This window comes from Macrobrachium nipponense, chromosome 26, assembly GCF_015104395.2.
Source record: "Macrobrachium nipponense isolate FS-2020 chromosome 26, ASM1510439v2, whole genome shotgun sequence".
Classification (NCBI taxonomy): Eukaryota; Metazoa; Arthropoda; class Malacostraca; order Decapoda; family Palaemonidae; genus Macrobrachium; species Macrobrachium nipponense.
In genome coordinates this window covers 74,175,569-74,198,012 of record NC_087215.1, presented here as the reverse complement: position 1 = coordinate 74,198,012, position 22,444 = coordinate 74,175,569, and the positions used below count along the sequence as shown (strand labels likewise).

At 40.8% G+C, this 22,444-nt stretch overlaps 1 protein-coding gene across 3 annotated transcripts in view; it reads right to left on the bottom strand.

Annotated features, from left to right (window-relative positions):
- Window positions 1-20,440, bottom strand: part of LOC135200435 (E3 ubiquitin-protein ligase HECW2-like) — a 171,105-nt gene extending 150,665 nt beyond the window's left edge. For 2 of the 3 annotated variants that reach the window (XM_064229069.1, XM_064229071.1), the window contains exons 1-3: window positions 20,291-20,440; window positions 2,867-2,986; window positions 740-1,009 (exon numbers count right to left, since the gene is read on the bottom strand). In XM_064229069.1, the coding sequence (XP_064085139.1) occupies window positions 740-1,009; window positions 2,867-2,930 (334 nt within the window). In that variant the 5' untranslated portion in view covers window positions 2,931-2,986; window positions 20,291-20,440. The other variant, XM_064229070.1, reaches the window with a different exon arrangement.
- Between the last annotated feature and the right edge of the window lie 2,004 nt (window positions 20,441-22,444).

Sequence of the window (22,444 nt, the reverse complement as noted above, 5' to 3'; positions counted from 1 at the left end):
TCGCGTTCTCCGTATTCCCGGACTCACACATTCGCAGATTTCTTTCGGGAACGTTTCCCTTCATTATTCGTGGCAAATTCGCGGTATCCACAAATTCCTGGGTTTTTTTTATCAATTTCATCATAAAATGCATTTTTGTAATAAAACTATTACAAATTATCAATTTCATCATAAAATGCATTTTTGTGATAAAACTATTAAAAAAACCAAGTATGAACATTTTTAGCAGTTTTTCTTGAGTTTTAACTAACAAAATAGGCGGTTTTTAGCGAATATGGGGGGACCACTTACATACTAAACATTTCCTATGGGGAGAGGAAGCATAGAATACGTATAGAAATTCATCGAAAAACGAGTTATATCAGGAAGACAGAAACAAGTAGGAATATAAGAATTTTTATAAAATAATTATTAGGAAACTACCTACTGTTAAAGTTACCCTACGTTCTGAGTGGGGTGTGCTGATATGCAAAAACTGCCATTAACCGAAACTCATTGATTTATGGCAATTACGGCGCCAAGTTTTGGTAAATGGGGTCATAACTCTATTATTAGCACCTCACGGTACCGATAACCAAAAATTGACCTGTTATAGCACCAAAATTTGCCAATTTTAAGGCACTAGACAAGACCCATAAAACCGGATTGTCATTGACCAAGTCTGCCAAGAACCGGGGACTACCTGTATAAGAAAGTAAGAAGGTAGGGTAGGCACCACAAAACATACAGCAACACTTACCAGCAATGTACAGGCCTAACCAATCAGAGGCAGAAGCAGCAGCGTCCGACAGCTTCCACCGGATGACGACACTTTCGCTCGGCCCCGCCCCAATGTAGTTACGGCTAAGAGAGATGGAGCATGTCTGTGACTGTGAGGTGGCCCTATTAGAGGGGGGGCCACTGGCAGCAGGATTAGCACTAACTGGAGGAACCTCTGGGCAGCCAGACATTGTACCCATACCCCTAATTCTGCTGCCAGCATTGCCCCCTACATGTCTTTCTAAACCATCTGAAAAGAAGAATTCAAGTCGAGGTGTCAACAGACAATTTAAGCTACAATCACAGTACAGGATAGACACCATCCTACTTATGAGCATTCAAGTTGTGAATATTCGGAAATGCAAACATTCTGCAATATAAACGAAAGGTGGTCATAAATAAAAAATTGTTCGATAAGAAACCACTCACTGTATTACAGGTACTCCTGATTTAATGACGAGGTTCCACTCCAGCAACCATGTCGTTAAACAAATTCGTTGTTGAATATATTATGTATTCTCTTTATTTCAAGTAATAGCATTAATTTTCAGTACGTACTATATTATACACAGAAATAGTTTCAGGCATAGCCTACTACTTGGCAAAGTTCTGACAATGCTTTTTACCATTTTATTACTCATTAACTTCTTCATTTTATAACTTCATAATGTATAATTTTCTTCAAAAATTGTGTACTTTATTCAACATATTTAGCCTACATTCCTGAGTTAGCCTACTAGTAAGTCAAAACAATACTAAGTCAATACAGTACTAAACTCTTCTCAGAATCTGCACATCATTTGGCAGTGACTTTCATATTCTAAATTTGGTATTTCATAATTATCACTATTAGTTTCTTCGTCATTTATTTTTATTATAGAGGGTAGTGAGATGAAAAAAATAATGAGTGAATTTCGGCGATCACGGGGCATTTGAATGTCGCCATCAAAACGTAAACAAAGCACGCCATCTTTTGAGGAAAGTGAACACTAAACTATTCGCTAAGGGGAAAAGCATTTTCTAACATTGATAAAGATTTACGCTTGCACTTCTTACCTCTAGTATCATCTGATCTCATGGGTGACATATCGAATACGTATGTAAATACATAGTTTTATAAAAAATTATCAAACTATATTACATTTAAGTCTTTCAAGTATACTAAGAGTTAGAAATTCTGCATGCCAAATGTCTCATTGTTTTGATGAAAAGGTACAACTTGGTAGACTTCTCCAGTGGAATATTTTAAAAAAATATAATTATTTTCAAGTTAATATAAAAAACATATTTGATATCACACATTTTCTATTCATTACTAAGAAGTCACCCATTTTCTTTTCATTACTAAGAATTATTCTCACTAAAACAAAAGAGATATGGCATAATTTCTCCTGTCTTGACGCTGTAAATAAATGTGGTGCCACCTGTTTGGCAGTGCAACGAACTAACGGCAGCTGAATCAAGATAATCAGGGGAGTTCCCAGACCATAGAATGCCGACTTCAAGAGGTTCAATGTATAGCTTCTTTAAAAAGTATATTAAAGCCTTATTTATTGTTTTAGTTTTTTGAAACCTATGTTAGGCTAGATTATTGGCACTGAATATCTTTCTCCTGGCCACAACATTGGCACTGTTTTTATTTTCATTTTATGGCTTTTTCTCTCTCTCTTCATGTTGTCGTCGTAAAACGAGTACGTCGTTAAATGTGGAGTACCCGTATAAGCAAAATTTATTTAGGTTTTACACATCACTCATATTAATAGAGTACTAGACAACTCTATAAAATGAAGTATGTATAATGTATGAACAGTGTACAATATTGTATTGTGTTTTAGGATGAAAAAATGTACAGTACTGCATTGACTTTATATCATACTGTACTTCAAAAGCAAGAAGACCAACTTACAACAATTCAAGATACGAACGGCTGTTCGGAATGTATACTAACTCATTCATATGTAAACTAGTATACCGGTACACATTCTTTTCCAAAATAGGTTCTTTCTTAGATACCAGAAACTATCAGTAACAAGAAGCTGCAACAAGTAATAGTGTTAATGATAACGTATTGAGCGTGACCTTCAAAATATGATCAACAACAACTTACTATGCCAGGTGTTGGAGTTGTAAGAGTTGTCATGTTCTGAATCTTGGGAAGCATCAGCAAGCATGGTCCAAATATTGATAAGCCTGCATCTTTAGTTTCACACACATTATTACCAATACCCTGGAATGAAGAAATAGCACATTAGTATTCAGCAAGTTTCTGCTATCATCTAAAATATAATCCAAATGTGTGAAATTGTACGACGTGTTTCCTTACTGCGTATATTTCTGAGCCAGTATATACCAATTTTGTGTATTGGTGTTTTGTTACAAAACATATACCAACTGAATAGGGCCTCGCTGCCCAACTTCTCGGTTCCAGAGGTCCTTTATTCATCACACTACTGGACTGTGGAACAGTCTCTACGAGGATGTCTTGCAACTGGAACTTCAAAAGTTCTAGTGAACATCCAAAGTAGAGTTTGTTCTGAATAAGAACAATAATATTCCACACCTTGTCCTCATAAACTCATTCTCACCCATACAGTATTTTTCAATCTAGAAATATCAAAGGTTAGCTCAAGACTAAACCATCTGATGAGCCTAAAGGACCCTTGAGAAGATGGTGATTGTAAATGCTCCATTGCTATAGGGAATAACAAATAATTTTCTGAAAGGGCTAGAGCCAGCCATTACACAGCTGTTTTGAATGTACTATGACATGTGAGTATTTGGCAGGTGCAGAAGTGGGAAGGGCATAATATGTATAATAATACAGTAATACTTTGGGTTACGAACCGATTAGTATACGAATTTTTTAACTTACGAAGTGACGCCCTCATTCTGGAATACGAATTTTACTTGGAATACGAATGCACGAATTTCCATCACGGGAGGCTGCCTGCTTTGTTTACATCGGACATCGGATGAGCGTGGGATCTGCGAACCCATTTTTTTCGGCCAAAACTTAACGCCTGCTTTGTTTACATCGGACATCAGATAAGCGTGGGATCTGCGAACGCATTTTTTTCGGCCAAAACTTAATGAGGGTCACGTGACTTCCTCCCACGCATCCCTTGACCATTTTTAAACCATAACTCTTTCACTATCTTGCTGGCGGTTTATTGAACGCATCTGTCCGTGATACGCTCTCAAATTTGCTTAGTGATTTGCGCACGTGTTGTGTTTCCGTGATAGTGCTTATACATTACTATTACCCAAATACTAAAGACAATGGCTCCCAAGATGACGAAGGCAAGCAGCAAGAAGGAAAGCATAAGAAAGAAGATGATTACAGTCGTAATGAAGAAGGAAATTATCCAAATGCATGATAAAGGCGAGCGCGTGAAAGACATTGCAGCATTCTTCAAGCGGTCACAATCAACGATCTGCACTATTTTGAAGAAAAAGGAAGAAATTAAAGCCAGTAAAGCATCAAAAGGTGTCACAGTATTGACGAAACAACGGCCTTATATTCTCGACGATGTTGAAATTTTCTCATGGTTTGGATAAACGAGAAGCAGCTGGCAGGAGATTCCGTAAGTGAGAGCATCATTTGCGAAAAGGCTCGTAAGAGTGCAACAAATTTGTTTATCGATAATGGGTTGGGTCATTTCTATAAAATTTTAAAGAACAGGCAAAAGCAAGCCTCCATAGAAAAATATTTTTTCAAAATTGTGAAAGACGACACAGTGTCGCGTAAGCGTAAAATTAGTGATTGTGGTGAACGGTGCTCTCTAGAGAAAGAACCAGAAAGTCTTCCAGAAGTGTTCACGGAGGGAGATTTCCCCCCCCCAAAGCCCTAACCCTCTCCTCCTCACCCTTCCCCTTCTCCCGCACTCGCCAAAGGTAAAGTTCAGGTTTTACTGTGCATGCATATTAAATCTAGTGTTTATATTTAATTTCATTCTTCAATTTTATAATTTTATGCAATTCCTACACGAATTTTCAACCTTAGTGAATAAAAATAAATGGAAAAGTATGGTCATTCATGGTTGGGTGGAACCCATTATTTGCTTTTTATAACATTCTTATGGGAAAATCCATTTAGGTTACGAATTTTTTAGGTTACGAAGCAGGTTCTGGAACGGATTAAATTCGTAACCCAAGGTATTACTGTATAAAAAGGAAAAGAAGATGTACTATAATGTAGAAATTATAGAGGTATAATTAGTTTCCTGCCATGAAAATGAAGGCAGTAAAGGAAAGGCTGAAGAAAATCATTAAAATAGACAACAGAGAAACAAATCCACAATTATGTATGGGTGCATATATTTAAAAATGTCTCTACAGAAAGCTTTCACGAATCTGTTCGAGCCCCCTTTTCAATCTTAAATATATGTACCCATACATAGTTGTGGATTTCTTTATCCATTTCAAGAATCATACTAGTACTATGAGTATTTTTTAAATAGGTATGTCACTTCGATTGCATGTCAGAGAGGTTAATAACAAACGTAACCTGTTTTTATAGAGGTAATTACATGTAAAGTTCTATGCCAAGGAGCGATTGTGTCTCACCATCACAAGGTTAGAAAGAAGACTGTGGCAGGATTAAGAAGAGAACCTGAGATAAACGTTGTTATCTACTAAGGATCAGTCATGGCCCTTTTGCCCTTAACTGTAGTATTATCATTATTCAGTACATGAACCCTATTCATATGTAACAAGCCCACCAAAGGGGCCACCGATTTAAAAATGATATTGTTAAACTACAATAAAGTTTTGTACATACTTACCTGGCAGATATATACTTAGCTATAGTCTCCGACGTTCCCGACAGAATTTCAAATCTCGCGGCACACGCGACAGGTAGGTCAGGTGGTCTACCTTACCCGCCGCTGGGTGGCGGATGTACGAACCACTCCCGTAAGCTTGTCAGATTTTTCTCTTCCACCTGTCTCCTGAGGGGAGGCTGGGTGGGCCATTAATCGTATATATCTGCCAGGTAAGTATGTACAAAACTTTATTGTAGTTTAACAATATCATTTTTGTACATGAACTTCCCTGACAGATATATACTTAGCTGATTGGCACCCTTGGTGGAGGGTAAGAGACAGCTCAATAATACAGGTAAGACGGGAAACAACTAATGTTGTAGGATATAAAAACCTTGGTTCTCACCTTTTCAGGATGAAGACTTCATAGATACTATCTCTGAGTCTGCATTGCCTGGAGAGCTACAGCTAGGACGTGACCTGATGCTGAAAGACTCTCGGATCTACCACTGGGATATGTGATCCCCTATTGTGGTAGAATCCAAGTCGGATGCTGTTAGAGGGACCTTGTCCGCTTACCCTAACAGATCCTTACCACTACCTCTGCAAGGAGCCAAAACCCACCAGACCACCTAACCAAAATACAAAGGGTTAATATTACGACAAAAAGAGAGGTGCCTCCTGCAACCTCTTTCAGACAACCAAAAAACAACAATATAAAATATAGGGTAACATATAAAAAATTTACACAGGATAAGTTTCAGCTCCCTGCCCCAGCACCGAATCCGCCCGATACGAAAGGACCCAAGGCGAAGCATTATCATATGTGATTTTTACATCACGTAGGTAGTGGTTTGCGAAAACCGATTGGCATCTCCAAAAAGTCGCCTCCATCAAGTTCCGCACAGACATATTTTTTCTGAATGCAAGCGAAGTTGCGATGGCTCTCACCTCGTGAGCTTTCACTTTCAGTAGTCTAACTGATCTTCTTACAGGCAACATGTGCCTCTGTAATAAGGCTTCTCAGAAAAAAGGAAAGAGCATTCTTCGACATGGGCCGAGTGGGGTCCTTTACGGAGCACCAAAGTCAATCCTTGATTGGAGCCTTAAGTTGTTCCTTTCCTTTCTTAAGGAAATACTTCATAATTCTTTCATAGGGCAAAGAGTTCTTTCCAGGCTCTTCCCCTACTAGAAAATAAATAAAAAACCTACGAAGCCCCTTTCTTCTTCAAAAGCTCCTGGGCCAATCGGGGCGTGATGGGGTTTGTCCATTCTTTGCCAAGGAAACTTGGAAGAAACGAACATACCATAGAATCTTCCTAAACCCTACATTGCCCTCAATAGCTTGGAGCTCACTCACTCTTTTAGCTGTAGCTAGGGCCAAAAGGAAGATAGCCTTCTTCGTCAAGTCCTTGAAAGAGGCTAAGCCAGGAGGTTCGAATCTAGACGATCCAAGGAATTGTAGGACTACGTCTAGATTCCAGTTCGGTACTACATGAGGACGCTTAATGGTTTCAAATGATCTAATAAGATCATGCAGGTCCTTATCATCGGATATATTTAAGCCTCTATGCCGAAATACCGCCGCAACATACTGCGGTATCCCTTAATAGTTGACACAACCAGATGACATTCTTCTTTGAGGAAAATAAGGAAATCCGCAATTTGGGTCACAGAAGGTACTGGAAGAGGAAATGTTCTTCCTCTTGCACCAACGTCTGAAGACATCCCACTTTTTTTTGACTGTATACACGCAAGGTGGAAGGTCTCCTCGCTCTTGCGATTGCTTTAGCAGCTGCTGCTGAAAAGCCTTTCGCTCTGACCAAACTTTGGACAGTCTGAAACCAGTCAGACTGAGAGCGAGGAGATTTTTTGTGGTACCTGTCGAAGTGGGGTTGTCTGAGTAGATCGCTCCTTAGCGGGAGCGATCTTGGAAGGTTCCACCAACCATTCCAGTACCTCTGTGAACCATTCTTGGGCCGGCCAAAAGGGAGCGATTAAGGTCATTCTCGTTGAATCGGACTCTACGAACTTCTTGATAGTTAGCCCCAGGATCTTGAAGGGGGAAACGTGTAGACGTCGAGTCCGTTCCAGTCTAGAAGAAGAGCATCTATTGCTACTGCCTCTGGATCCGATATCGGAGAGCAGTAAGGATCCAGCCTCTTGTTCTTTGACGTGGCAAAGAGGTCTATGTGTGGCCTGCCCCATAACTTCCACAGGCTCTGGCATACATCCAGATGAAGGGTCCACTCTGTGGGAAGGACCTGATCTTTCCTGCTGAGGAGATCTGCTCTTACATTCCTTTCTCCCTGCACGAACCTGGTGAGAAGCTTGATTCCTCTTTCTTCTGCCCACAGAAGAAGGTCTCTTGCTGTCTCGTACGGGAGGGAAGAAGGAATTGCGTCCCCCCCCTGTTTCCTGATGTATGCCAGAGCTGTAGTGTTGTCCGCGTTGACCTGCACTACCGATCTTCTGACTTTGGGCTCGAAAGCCTTCAGAGCCAACCACAAAAACAAGCCATCAACTCCTTTCTGTTGATGTGGCCAGGCTACCTGTCCCCCACCCAGGTACCTGAACCACTTCGTTGGTTCCCAGAGTTGCACCCCACCCCATGTCCGACGCGTCGGAGAACAACACCAGGTTGGGGGTCTCTGTGATTGAAGAGACAGTCCCCTTTCGCAAAGAGGTTGGGATCTGTCCACCATAAGAGATGTTTCTTGATGTCCTGGGATAACGACAGGGAGAACGTCAAATCCTGAGAACGACGACTCCAATTCCGATGAAGAAAGAATTGGAGCGGTCTCAGGTGCAACCTTCCTAGGGAAACGAATTGCTCCAGAGAGGAGAGTGTCCCCAGCAGACTCATCCACTCCCTCACTGTGCATACTTCTTTCCCTAAGAAGGTTGTTACTACTCTCGAATCCTCGGGCTATCCTTTCCTGCGAGGGAAAAGCCCGAAAACTCAGAGAGTTCATCTGTATCCGAGATACACACACTCTTGCTCGGGAATTAGTGATGACTTCTTGAAATTGACGAGAAGTCCCAAAAGCCTTCGTCAATTCTAAAGTTACTTGTAAGTCCTTCAAACAACGATCTTCTGAATTGGCCCTTATTAGCCAATCGTCGAGGTACATGGATATCCTCACCCCTTTCAAATGAAGCCATTGAGCCACATTCCTCAAAAATCCCCGTGAACACTTGAGGGGCCGTCGAGAGGCCGAAACACAGAGCCCTGAACTGAAAAATTTTCCCCCCCCCATCATGAATCTGAGAAACTTCCTCGAGGAAGGATGGATGCGGTACGTGGAAGTAAGCGTCCTGAAAATCCAAGGAAACCATCCAGTCCCCTGGACGAAGCGCTGCCAGCACTGATGAAGGCGTTTCCATCGTGTGAACTTCTTCTTTTCTACGAAGAAGTTCAGGGCGCTTACATCCAACACCGGTCTCCATCCCCCTGAGGACTTCGGAACTAGGAAAAGGCGGTTTGTAGAAGCCCGATGAATGATGGTCTGTCACTAGTTCGATAGCCCCCTTCTCCAGCATCTGATCTACTGCTAGATGGAGAGCTTGATTCATGATGGGGTCTCTGTACCTGGCCGTCAGTTCCCTTGGGATGGTCGTCAAGGGAGGTCTTTCGACGAAAGGGATGAGGTAAACCTCTCCTCAAAATAGAAAGGGTCCAAGGATCCGCCCCTTTTTGGGCCCAGACTTCTGCAAACTCTAAGAGTCTGGCGCCCACCGTTGTTTGAAGGACTTGCAAGTTATTTGGGGGCTTTAACAGACTTGGCGAAAGTCTTACCCCTTCTTGAAGGTCTACGACCTCTAAACGTAGAGGTTCTTGATGAAGATCGCCCCTCGAAAAGGGTTCTCGAACACTTGCCTTTTCCTTCTTAGCCTTGGTAGGGAAGGAAGGGCGAGGTTTTCTTGCCGACTGTGCCAAAAGGTCCTGGGTGGCTTTGCCGAAAGTGACCTCGAAATGTCCTGCACTCGATGTTTCGGGAACAACTGAGTAGACAGAGGAGCAAACAGCAAAGAAGACCTCTGAGCATGGGAGACCGACTTCGTTAAGAAGGAACAGTAAACCGACCTCTTCTTCACGATGCCGGCCCCATAAAGGGAGGCGATCTCACTCGCTCCGTCTCTTACTGACTTGTCCATACAAGACAAAACACACATAAGATCATCTGGTGAAATTGACTCTGGCACTTCAATTTTCTTGGCTAGGGACTCCCAACGACCAATCAAGGAAGTTAAATACTTCTAGCACTCTAAACATACCTTTGAGCAAATGATCCAATTCGTTCATTGCCCAAGTCGTCTTAGCAGAGTTAAGGGCAGTTATCTCCTTGTCGAATCTACCAGTGCCGAAAAATCCGAATCAGCCGAAGACGGTAGACCCAATCCTAAGGGCTCTCCTGTTTTGTACCAGAAAACCAGCGCGTCCTGATAACTTCGAAGGAGGAAAAGCGAACATCGTTTTCCCCCGCTTCTTCTTTGGAAGCCATCCAGGAACCAAAACTCCTCAGTGCCTTCTTCATAGAAAGAGTTGGCTTCATCCTCACACAAGAAGAACTCTTCGCTGTCTTCGCCGTTGAAAAAAGTGAGTGAGGAGAAGGAGGAGCCGCCGTAGGCGTAAGGGAATCCCCAAAAACTTGTAAAAGTAGCTCTGTAAGCTTCTTGTAAGAAGAGACAGCAGCAGAAGTGTTCGGTTTCCTCATCCGAACCTTCTAGGACGTCTTGTCGAGACGAGCTCGGAAGATCCTTAGGTGACGAAGGGATCCTAGCAGGAGTTGAGCGAGAGGTTGGAGAACGCCCTCTCTTAGAAGAGTTCACATCCACTGGAGAACGATGAGAAGATCTGGGAAGTATACGATGAGACTCCCTCTTCGAGGTATACGGAATCTCAGCCGAAGGAGAGGTAGGGCTCCTACTCCGAGAATTCTCGGAAACATCCGCAGGGCGCTTACGAGGAGGCGAGCGCCTACTATATTCTATGCACCTATCCTGGGGCGAGCGGCTGCCAGGAGAAGAGCGCCTATCGAGAGCAAGAGCGCTTGCGCGGCTCTCCATACCTGTCCAGTTGCGTACGATCACGGAAGTTCGACTGGAAGGCGAAAATGCGCCTACTAGGAGAAGGCTGCTTGCGAGACTCTTGACGTCTAACAAGAGGGTAACATTCAGGAGAAGGGCGCTTCAAAACTAACGAGCGCCTACTTGGAGAAGGGCGCTTCCGGGATTCCTGGTGCCTACCAAAAAGAGACAACGTTCAGGAGAAGTGCGCCTAGAAGCGGGAGCGCCCCTACACGGAGAAGGGCGCTTGAAAGACTCTTGTTGTCTGCCCTTAGGAGAATAATCAGGAGTATGACGCCTTAAAAGAGACGAGCGTACTAGGAGAGCTATGTGCAGTAGGCTCTTGGCGCCTACCTTGCGGGGAGCGGCTAACAGTAGGCCGTCTATCATGCACACGACTCCTACCAGACTCTAGATGCCTGTCAGGAGAGAAGTCACGATCCGATACTCGAGGAGAGTGACATCTGGAAGAAGAACGCCTACTTGTATAAGGGCGCCTTCTATAATCTTGAGGCTGCTGAGGAGAAGTCTCACGCGAGGGAGTTGAAGAAATCGCGTGATGCGCAACGGTGCAGTGCGCTTACCGAAAGCGGGAATCCAATCTGGAGAAAAAACTTCTTTCTCCATAGAGCGTCCTACCGATGTTTGGCGCCTTGAAATTGAAAGAGAGCCAGGCGAGCGAGGGCGCTCACGCGAGTGAGGGCGCTCCCGCGAGCGAGGGCGCTCACTGCGAGCCCCCACCTTCATACGAAACCTCCCCATATGAAGGAGAACGATCCTCTGAAGAGCGGCGCCTAGATCTCTTGATCGGAAGAGAAACGTCCTTCTTCCTACGTGATCTAACTGCTAGAGAGTCTGCTAGCGCCGTGATCTGAGCTTGAAGTCCCGCGAGTACTCTCGTAGGAGAATCTTCTAATTCTTCCTCGGAAGCAGGCGCCGAGCGCGGAGCGCGAGAAGAAGAACGATCACAGGATTTCTTGTGTTTCTTCGCCTCCACCGACGATTCTTCCGGGAAAACCTCCGGACTAGAAGCCAAGGACTGCATGGAGCCTTCCAAGCCCTCTTCAACGGGCGCGACGCATCCGGGGAGTTCCAACCTCTCTTCGGAGAGGGGAGACGACGAAGAGGAGAAGCATTGGCGTAGGAGCTCCTTCTTGTAGCGATCCGAGGCAGCCTGGGAGCGTACTTCAGGATCTGCCGAGGGGACGCCTGACCGGTGGGGGCTCTCCCTAGCCCTCCTGCGGCTTTCGACTTTCCTAACTCCACTGGAACTGGGAGTCTGGAAGAGGTCTAGGCCTAGAGGCACTAAGGAGCCGGTCAGGACGCACCCTCAACACTGGGGACACTGCACTGATCACTAACACTCTCCTTACCTTCCAACTGACGAATCTTCTGATCCACAGAACGATTCTTGGCTTTCAGAGCTGCCGCCTCCGAAGGCGAATCTCCGGCTTCGGTGCGGGAGCCGGGGCTGCAACTTGGGAAGAAGGTTCTAATTCTACGTTAGTATTATTAGGATCCACATCCAACTCACTCATTCTAGATCTGCTAGAACTTCTAGAGGAAGCCTTACGCACTCTATCACGTTCCAACTTCCTAACATAAGAAGAGAGCCTTATATTCTTCTTCATTCAATCCCTTACATTCACTACAAGGGTTAGCAAACGCACAATCATTCCCCTGCATTTCATGCAAACCGTGTGGGGGTCTACCGAAGCTTTCGGCAACCTCACCTTACATCCTTCATTCACGCAAACCCTAAACACACCGAAGTTTTAACTACCGATTCTAGATCAGACATCGTTAAAGAAAATCAAACTCAAAATCAAACCGGTCCACAATCAGCGTATGCCAGCCAAACAAAGCGAATACGTCACCAAAAGAAGTCCAAATTAACTCCAGGCAAGCGAGAATCGAAAAACTATCGAGAGGAACCGCACCAGTTGTTATCGTTCCCGCGACAGAGAAAAATCTGACAAGCTTACGGGAGTGGTTTCGTACATCCGCCACCCAGCGGCGGGTAAGGTAGACCACCTGACCTACCTGTCGCGTGTGCCGCGAGATTTGAAATTCTGTCGGAACGTCGGAGACTATAGCTAAGTATATATCTGTCAGGGAAGTTCATGTACAAAATTAAAGCTTCAAAAGAATGTGGTGTTCATATGAAGAAAGTAAATGAAAGTACAGTACAATACAGAAAGAGGAGACCAGTCATTGGGAAAACAAATAAATTAACAAATAAAAACATACATAAATGATCAAAATAAAAGGAGAATTGTACTAGGGTAGTACATAATATACTACACCTCCATTTGAACTTCTGAAAAAGTTCCAATTGCACGGACATCCTCGGGGAGCTTGTTCCACAATCTCACGGTATGAGGAATAATAAAAGATGTCTGGAACCAAAATTTTGACAGCGAAGGACATTCACTGGTGCTGCTGTTCAGTGACTCTGGTTGCTCTCAGCAGGATAAGGGGGATCAGGGATCAGGGATCAATCATGAATGTGAAAGATCTGTTAACCCTCTTACGCCGGAGCCCTAAAAATCAAAACGTCTCCCCGTATGCCGGGCCTGGTTTGGAGTGAGCGCGGAACCGGAAAAAAAAAAAATAATTTTTTCAAAAAATTACAGCGCGCGTACTTTTGAAGATTAAGAGTTCATTTTTGGCTCCTTTTTTTGTCATTGCCTGAAGTTTAGAATGCAACCATCAGAAATGAAAAATAATATCATTATCATATGTAAATAATGCGATATATGGTAGCGAAAAAAAAAAAATTCATACATAATTGTATTCAAATCACGCTGTGCAGAAAACGGTCAAAGCTAACCAGTTACTTTGTTTTGCGTTGTATTGTACACTAAATTGCGATCATTTTGATATATAATACATTGTAAAACAATAAAAGCAACACCGGAAAAATATTATCACAAAATGATGTACGAATTCGTAACGCGCGGACGCAAAAAAATATTTTTTTCAAAAATTCACCGTAATTCTAAATAATGTTCTAGAGACTTCCAATTTGTTTCAAAATTAAGACAAATGATTGAATATTACGATACTGTAAGAGTTTTAGATTATAATTGCAGATTTCGACCATTTCGGACGAGTTAAATTTGACCGAATGTCGAAATTTTAATATATATATTTTTTTATATGCACATATTTCGAAGATGGAAAAAGCTACAACCTTCAATTATTTTGTATTGTATTCTTCATGAATTTGCGCACATTTTGATATATGAAACTCTATAAAAAGGCTAATATGAAAAAGGAGCAAATATTAGGATAATGCCATGTACGTATTTCGGAGACTTGCGGGCCGCGAATCGGCGCGCGGAGTGAAGGTAAATATATTTTTCAAAAATTCACCATAAATCACAATATTGTTTTAGAGACTTCAAATTTGTTTCAAAATGAAGAAAAATGACGGAATATTTCTAGGCCGTAAGAGTTTTAGCTTACAATTGCGTTTTTCAACTATTTCGGTAGAGTCAAATTTGACCGAACGTGGTTTTTTTTCTATTTATCGTGATTTATATGCAAATATTTCGAAAAAGAGAAAAGCTACAACCTTCAATCATTTTAGTTGTATTCTACATGAAATTGCGCACATTTTCATATATAAAACTTTATGTAACAGCTAATTTTAAATGGTGCAAACATTTCGACAATTGCACAAAAAAATTCTGATTTTTTCGGAAGAGTTACCGCGCGAACGTAATTTTTTTTTTTTTTCATAAATTCACCATAAATCGAAATATTGTGCTAGAGACTTCCAAGTCGTTGCAAAATGAAGGTAAATGATTGAATATTACTAGAATATAAGAGTTTTAGCTTACAATTGCGTTTTCGACCCATTTCGGTAGAGTCAAAGCTGACCGAAAGTTGAAATTTTTGCACTTAACGTTATTTATATGAAATATTTCAAAACTCATAAAAGCTACAACCATGGGTTGTTTTTTGTTGTATTGTGCATGAAATTGCGCACATTTCCATATATAAAACTTTATGTAACGGCAAATTTAAAAGGGTGCAAACATTAGGACAATCGCACGAAAAAATTTATCGGAAGTTATCGCACGAACGTAAGGAAAAAGTTTTTTCATAAATTCACCATAAATCGAAATATTGTGCTAGAGACGTCCAATTTGTTGCAAAATAAAGGCAAATGATTGAATATTACTATAATATAAGAATTTTAGCTTACAATTGCGTTTCTCGACCATTTCTGTAGAGTCAAAGTTGACCGAAGGTTGAAATTTTTGCACTTATCGTTATTTATATGAAAATATTTCAAAATTGATAAAAGCTACAATCATGAGTATTTTTTAGTTGTATTGTGCATGAAATTGCGCACATTTTCATATATAATACTTCATGTAAAGGATAATTTAAATGGTGCAATAATTATGTCAAAGTGACGAAATAATTTCCGAGATGTGTCACTGATACTTTTTTAGTGCGATAAGAAAGAAATTCGCGCTTGCGCGCCTGCGTAGCGATTGTAAACAAAATAACGCCTTGATCCGTGAACTCCCAGCATCCCCCAAGGCGCGTGATACAAAAGTTTTCGGCTGGTAGGCCTATAAGTATTTTTCCGCGAATTTTTAAAAAAACTTTTTTGAGCCGACGTATGATACGTCCAATCGGCATACGGGAGACATTTTGACTCGACGTTTAATACGTCCAATCGGCGTGAAGAGGGTTAAATAAATTTATGAAAAATTGACAAGCACCCATCTCCTACAGTTAACCACCTTGCTACCAAGTTTTTTTTACTGATTTTCAGTTCATGCTGAAAGCTACTCCTGCATAAAAGGTGATGGTGGTCTGCATTACCATTGGAACAAATGTATATTATTTACCTGAAGAGAACTTCACAAGTGAAAAGAGAGGGAGGGAGGGAGGGAGGGAGTTAAGAACCATAATGTGACTGATGGGCAGGTGTGAGCAAAGGTTGGAATACTTCAGTTATTTGGGAAAACTAGTTAAATAAAGAAGTTCTATTAGTATAGAGAGTAAAGGCTTACTATGGAATGGGACGGAATATAAAATTTAAGCCAATGGCCAAGCACTAGGACCTATGGAGTTGTTCAGCGCTGAAAGGGAAACTGAGTAAAAATAGAATTTAAATGGATATCTATGGCCTGTACCACTCTATGCAACAGAAACATGGGCTCCAGGTAAATGGAAGAGATTACTAAATAGTGTCACCTATAGAATATCCAGGCCTGAGCACAGTGAGATGATCTCACTTTAAATGAGGAATTCATGATGCAGTACCAATAGACTCAATAACAATTTTTTTTAAAACCCTGACAACAAAGATTATGATTGTTTGGGCATATGGAAGCCTATGAAAAGGGAAGAGAGGAGAGGAGAAAGATTTCCAAGGAAATCTTTTGCCTGAACAATATAGGTGTATATGACGCAATACAGGCAAGCTAACTTGAAAATTTTAACGGAAGAGCTTTGTTTTTACGCAGAAAAGCTCCACAGGCTGCCATGTTTAGTACAAGGCTCCCAGGGATTAATGTAAAACATAAATAACAGATTTTTCTCAAGTTACTTTGGTAAATTTCTCAAGTTATCTCGCTGTACTGTATTATATAGTACATCCTTTTCTGTATTGTTCAGTCAAAAGGTTTCACTCACAAATAATATCTGTGTGAAGCTCTTCCTTAAAATTACTTAATGTAGTATATTTGGAAGTAGCAGAATAAAGGTCTGTGGGATGACCATGGAAATCAGGTAAAAAAGGGCTGATAAAAGTCCTGGACTTATTGTGCAGTAATTCCAAAGAGAGGAGCATACAAGCGAGAGAAGAGAACTCATTTTCCATTTACCCCACAACAGAAAAGCCATTCATTGTAATAAATTTGATGATGATGTATACTAGGCAAGAAAAAGTATCAAGTAGCCTACAAACACTTTTAGAGATGATACAACCTAAGCACAGAGTTTGGTATGGCCAGAAAGAGAACTGGTCTGACAATTGTGATATAAAAACCTAATCATTAGAGAACATTAAACAACATAACGTAAAACATGGAGTTCTTAGGCTATGTATTTCAACCACATACATAGGTTATCGATTTGGTTACAATATTCCATTCAACTGTAGCCTATGATCTAGCTACTGAACTAGGCATGGTAAAACTGAGGACTACTACCACAGCCTTATTTCTGCTAGCTGCTGACCAGAATATTTAAGTCTTTTGTTTATCTGATATTGCCATCTCTTATGTTTTTGCATTAAACCCCAAAGGCTGACACTAAACTACTATACATACTGCCCATTTTCAGCATAACCTGGTAGTTGCTGAATCTAAGGGGCACAGTAATTGTCTTCATTTTTTTCATAGGCATGACCTGAGGCTAAAGGTAAGTATATCTTAGTTTTACCAGACCACTGAGCTGATTAACAGCTCTCCTAGGGCTGGCCCAAAGGATTAGATATTTTTACGTGTCTAGGAACCAATTGGTTACCTAGCAAAGGGACCCACAGCTTATTGTGGGATCCGAATCACATTATATCGAGAAATGAATTTCTATCACCAGAAATAAATTCCTCTGGTTCCGTGTTGGCCGGGCCGAGCCGAGGATCAAACTTCGGCCAACGTGGAACAGGCTAACCTTGGATATTACTGTATAGGCTAGGTCACGTCTAGAGTGGTGGGAACAGGTTTGCAGATGAAAACAAACCTGGAATCCCTTCTATGTAACATTAAACATCAGAGATAATGGACTAAGCATCCACTTGGAGGCAGCCCTGTCTTTCTGCAAACTAGGTTACCCCAGGGTTATAGTTCAGGCAGTAATGGATGGAGTCACTAGAAATCCTACTGCAGAAGTAACACTAAGCCCACGGGCTAAGCTGAATTTCAGCCTAATATAGCCTGAAAAGTAGGCTATGGTCAAGCACACGGTAATTGAAAGAAACTGGAGGTAACTGAGGGTATCCGGGTTTCATAATCTCTGCGGAAGCATCAATATCACCACCAAGGGAAGACAGGAAAAAAATCCCACTGAATACCAAATTCTTTGGGGGGTACAATGAACTCCCAAAGAGGAGCATCATCTCATAGGTGAAAAAAAGTATTAAAAAAGGAGCCGTTCCTTTGACACATAACCACCATGGGTCAAAAGGGCTTACCTAATATGGGAAGAGAAAAGACACCCACTGAATAATCCTCTGGAAGGAACAACGGAAACTAGTAGCCTACTATTATAAAAAGGAGAGGGTCCCTTAACACGTCACAGATGGTTAACAGTGACAAAAGGGCTTACCTAATCGGAGGGGAAAGGAAACCCACTGAAAGGGGGATAAATAATCGCATTGAGTCCATTTCACTCAAGAAGACCACCCTTTTTCACTCTATATTTAATTGGTGAAACAACAATACAATTACGTACATTTTTAAGCATACCATTCAAAAGATTGAAGTTTCGTCAACATAATGAGATACATAGTATATGAATGCACCATACAAACTAAAATAAGGATGTGAGGTCTTTGTAAAAATATGTTTTCATGGCAGTTTTTAAATCCAATATGGCGTCTCCTAGTATCCAGTCCCATTCATCTCTGCAATCGGGACCATGTCCTTCCCAGCATTCCCAGCGCTCATTTGAACAATATTTGCATGTATATGTAACATTTATTGATATTACTCAAGATTGCAGCTGTAATCGGCACAGTAAAACAATATTTTTTTGCCTGTGTAAGTTTAAGTATGATTAGTCATATTCCTGGGGGTCATGTTTTGAACTGAAATATATTTTTACCATGTAATCTGTGGTTTTTTCCTCACTGCCATCACAACTGAAACTCCACAGTGCATATTTGATTATAATTACACACATTTTACTCTGAATTCACTCCAAAATACACTTGAAATAAATAACAGTTTGTTCACAGCAAAGCCATGGCGGTAACAATTTTTCTGTCTTATTGTACAGGGTGTTCATAAAGTCCCCATACCATTACAAGTATTTAATGCTCTGAAACCATAAAACCGAGTAATGCCGTTTTTTGTAGAATGAAGTGCTCTTAAATGTAAGCTTGAAAGTAGAACATTCTACAAACTGCAATACTCTATGTTATATGGTTTCTGAGCACCGATTACAAGGTAAAAATAAATTCAGTTCAAACCATGACCCCGGGAATAACAAGTTTCATACTTTCACTAATATAGGCAACAAAATGTTGTTTTATTGTGCTGATTACAACTGCAATCTTGATTAAGATCAATAAACGTAACATATACGTATACGCTAACATTGTTCAAATGAGTGCTGGGAAGGCTGGGAAAGATGGTGTCCATCCGTGACTAGACCCGTCCAGCCACACGATCGCCGCCATATTGGAATTCAAAAGTGCCTTGAAAACATATATAACGAAGAGCGTCACATGCTTATTTTAGTTCATATGGGGCTTTCATATATCACATTATGTTGACGAAACTTCAATCTTTTGAATGGTATGCTTAGAGTTGTAACTGTACTCTTGTTTCCCCAATCAAATATCGAGTGAAAAGACACGGCCAGCGTGATGATGGTGGATAGTCCGTGATTGATTACCCTATGTAAACATTTATGAAAACGTCATGGAGCCAAGTTAACACTGTGAATGGCTTGACTTTCATTAACTCCTGTTTAATTGGAAATTATACGGCCTTAATTTCTTACTTGGGAGAAAACACGGTAATTCTACAGAATACCTAGTTATGCACAGACTGCAAGGAACATAACCGTGGATACGACATCCACTAAGGATTGGGGCGCCCAATGTATTCCGCCGTGTTTAGTACTGGCCCCTGGGGGTTAATTACAGTCATCTGAATAAATATTACTTAAAATTCTTGTTCAGAAGGTAAAACTGCATAGAAAACCGCAACTGCCATAGTCTAGGCCACCGCGAAATAGTACAGTAGATTTACCGAAAACACTTAGCCTACTTCAAGAAGTAAAGTAGAAGTCTCGAGGTGTTGCTTTCGCGGAGGTTGGCTTGTGACTGACCTCCAACTTAGCTTATTGGCAGTGCTAGGCTAAAGTTATTCTTTGGGAAAGTGGCCACGCTGCCATACAGGTGGCCGCCTGGCCGCACAGCGGTGTTTTACCCTAATTGGATGGGAAAGGAGACCCACTGAATATACTAGCTACCTAGCATGAATCCTTCGGGGGGAGGGGACAACGGACCCGAAAAAGAAGAATCTTCCCGTGGGCCAGAGTTGAAAAAGGAGCTGTTCCCTTGACGCATCACCAAGGGTTAACAATGACAAAAGGGCTTACCTGGAGACCCACTGAATACCGAAGTCCTTCGGCGGGGGAACAACGGACCCGAAAAAGGAGCATCATCCCGCGGGGAAAAGAAAAAGAATTAAGAAAAAAAAAATAGCGGTTCCCTGGACACATCATCACTTAGGGCTTACCTAACGGGGGGAGGAGAAACGAGAAGACCCACTGAATATTCCTTCGGGGGGAAACGACATAAACAACAACACCGGAGGAGGAGGACATGCAACAAAACATCATCTCCCGTTCCTCCTCAGAGACGGCGACAACACCTTTTTTTGTTTTGTTTTTGTTTCAAAGTCCGACAGATACGCAACTGCTCAGTGTCACAGGGGGACGTCCGACGGATTTCCGGCCACTGCCGCCCTTCGTTGCGACGGAGGATATCATACCTACGAGGGGGGTGTCAGTGTGGCGATTGACTCTCGGGAAATGTGGTGATCATCATCATTTGCCTCCAGCGTGAAACAAATCAATAGCAAACTAATGATAGGATGGATGTCAACAATGTCCAAAGTCTTCTGAAGGGATCATTATTTTTAATATTGCTCTATAAAAACCTCACCAGTTTGGTGAATTAAATCTACCGCGAATAATTATTTATATAATTTACTAGTTTGTATCATCACGCCTCTAAATACGTCACGTTTCATATCGATATTCCGACAGCAAATGTTGGAACTGTGATGAGTTCAAGCTCGTTCTTAGGGAGCAGTTAGGTAATGATTAAGTCCAATGTTGACTTCGTTTCTTGGGGGGAAATACGTTACTTAACGAGAATAAACGTGAATTTTCGTTATGAAAATTAATTTCGACTAAATTATCGTTATTTTAAATGCTTTTAGACACTCGTATTGAATGTAAATATGATTTTCCATAATTACCCCCTCCCACCAAGTTCCTCTTTTGATAGATATAAATCTACTAGGAATCCTGGTGTATACACATTTTCAATGCATTTAGTTACCTTTATAACATTAGTGTTGCATACTGTAAATCTCTATCAACAGTAATCACCTGTGACAAATTTCCTTGGATATCAACCCAATTGTTGTCATTTTCTTTACTTGATATACAATTCGTACTGTATAAAAATATAGTATACCATGATGAACCCTCCGCCCTAAGTTTTTTTGATAAGTCTGTGATTCTCAAAATGATAGTAACTCTGAAGTTTATTCATAAAATAGTATTAAATCTTAATCTTTTGTATTAACAAATGGGTACCTACCTATAGTCTTATGCAAGGAGATATTTTCAGTGAGACTGAATCTAAATAAGAAAAGAAAATTAAGATGGAAATTAAAAATTATGTAACTAAGGTAAATGTTACAATAATACCTATGTAAACGACAGATAAAAGTGGGTTATGATTAAATATGGAGTAGCATCATAAGTCAGAAGGAAGTTGACAACTTTAAAACTGATTATAATTAAAGATGCAGCGAAACTTTGATAAAATGGTAAAGTCAATGGGGAAGAAAATGTAATACAATTCAGACATTTTTTACCCCAAGTGGAAGAAACTGTTGGGAATTAATAATAGAATTTTGAATGGGAAACCTCCATAAAATGAACATGCAAGATTGTGACGAGACGATAAAAACACCGTTAGGGTAATGCTATTTGAGTCCAGTGATTCGATTCTCTACACCAGGTCATGAATTATAAGTCGAATTTCAGTTATATTCCGTTTCCTTCAAGAATAGTAAATTTTCAATGCGCTTTGCGGGACATTCGACAACTGCCTAGGCCTACAAATTTCCAAGGTCTGCAATCCTGGTATCTCAAAACCAAATTTAATTTTACTTCACAGCTATTGAATCACAAAAGTTAGAACAGAGATACTTTGATATTATCTAGTTTAAGATATAGATGCCAGTATATTTGAATGCCAGCTCCCTACATCTGAGAGTGGCCGTTGTTAAACCAATCTTGAGGGGTAGGTTACACTCGATCGTCAGTTTTCAAGTTCACACAGGACTACTTCCAATTTATCTTTCATGTCCAAAATGTTAGAATATGTAGTTCTTGAGGACTTAATTAGCCACCTTGAAAAGATAAATAGGCAATTATATTCTACAGAAACTACTGTATGCTCTGATGTTAATGATCTTCAATCTCAACTCTGGTTTTGACAACAATTGTTCTTGGTCCATTAGATATGACGTTACAAGGCTGTAAAGATAAAGGTATATTCTTTAACCTCAGTACTATTACAATATTTTAAAAAAGGAAAAATCTCAAATGTCTTGATTATGATGTACCTAGAGGAGTTGCTTTTGTGGGTACTGCAGAGCACCTTGGACTTTGAAAAAATTTAGTTGTATATACTTTTGACTTCTATTGCCTGTAGCAACATCAAATCAAAAGATGAGACCGTTAACTTTGTGATAGCAGTAATATTCTTATGAACTATTCGAAGTACATTACGTATTTACAGCAGTAATTTTCAACAAAAAAAATTCTAGCTTTTTATGAAATATGCTATGTTGAAAAATCAGAGCTTGAAATAACGATTGGATGAAAATCCTTATAAGGCGACA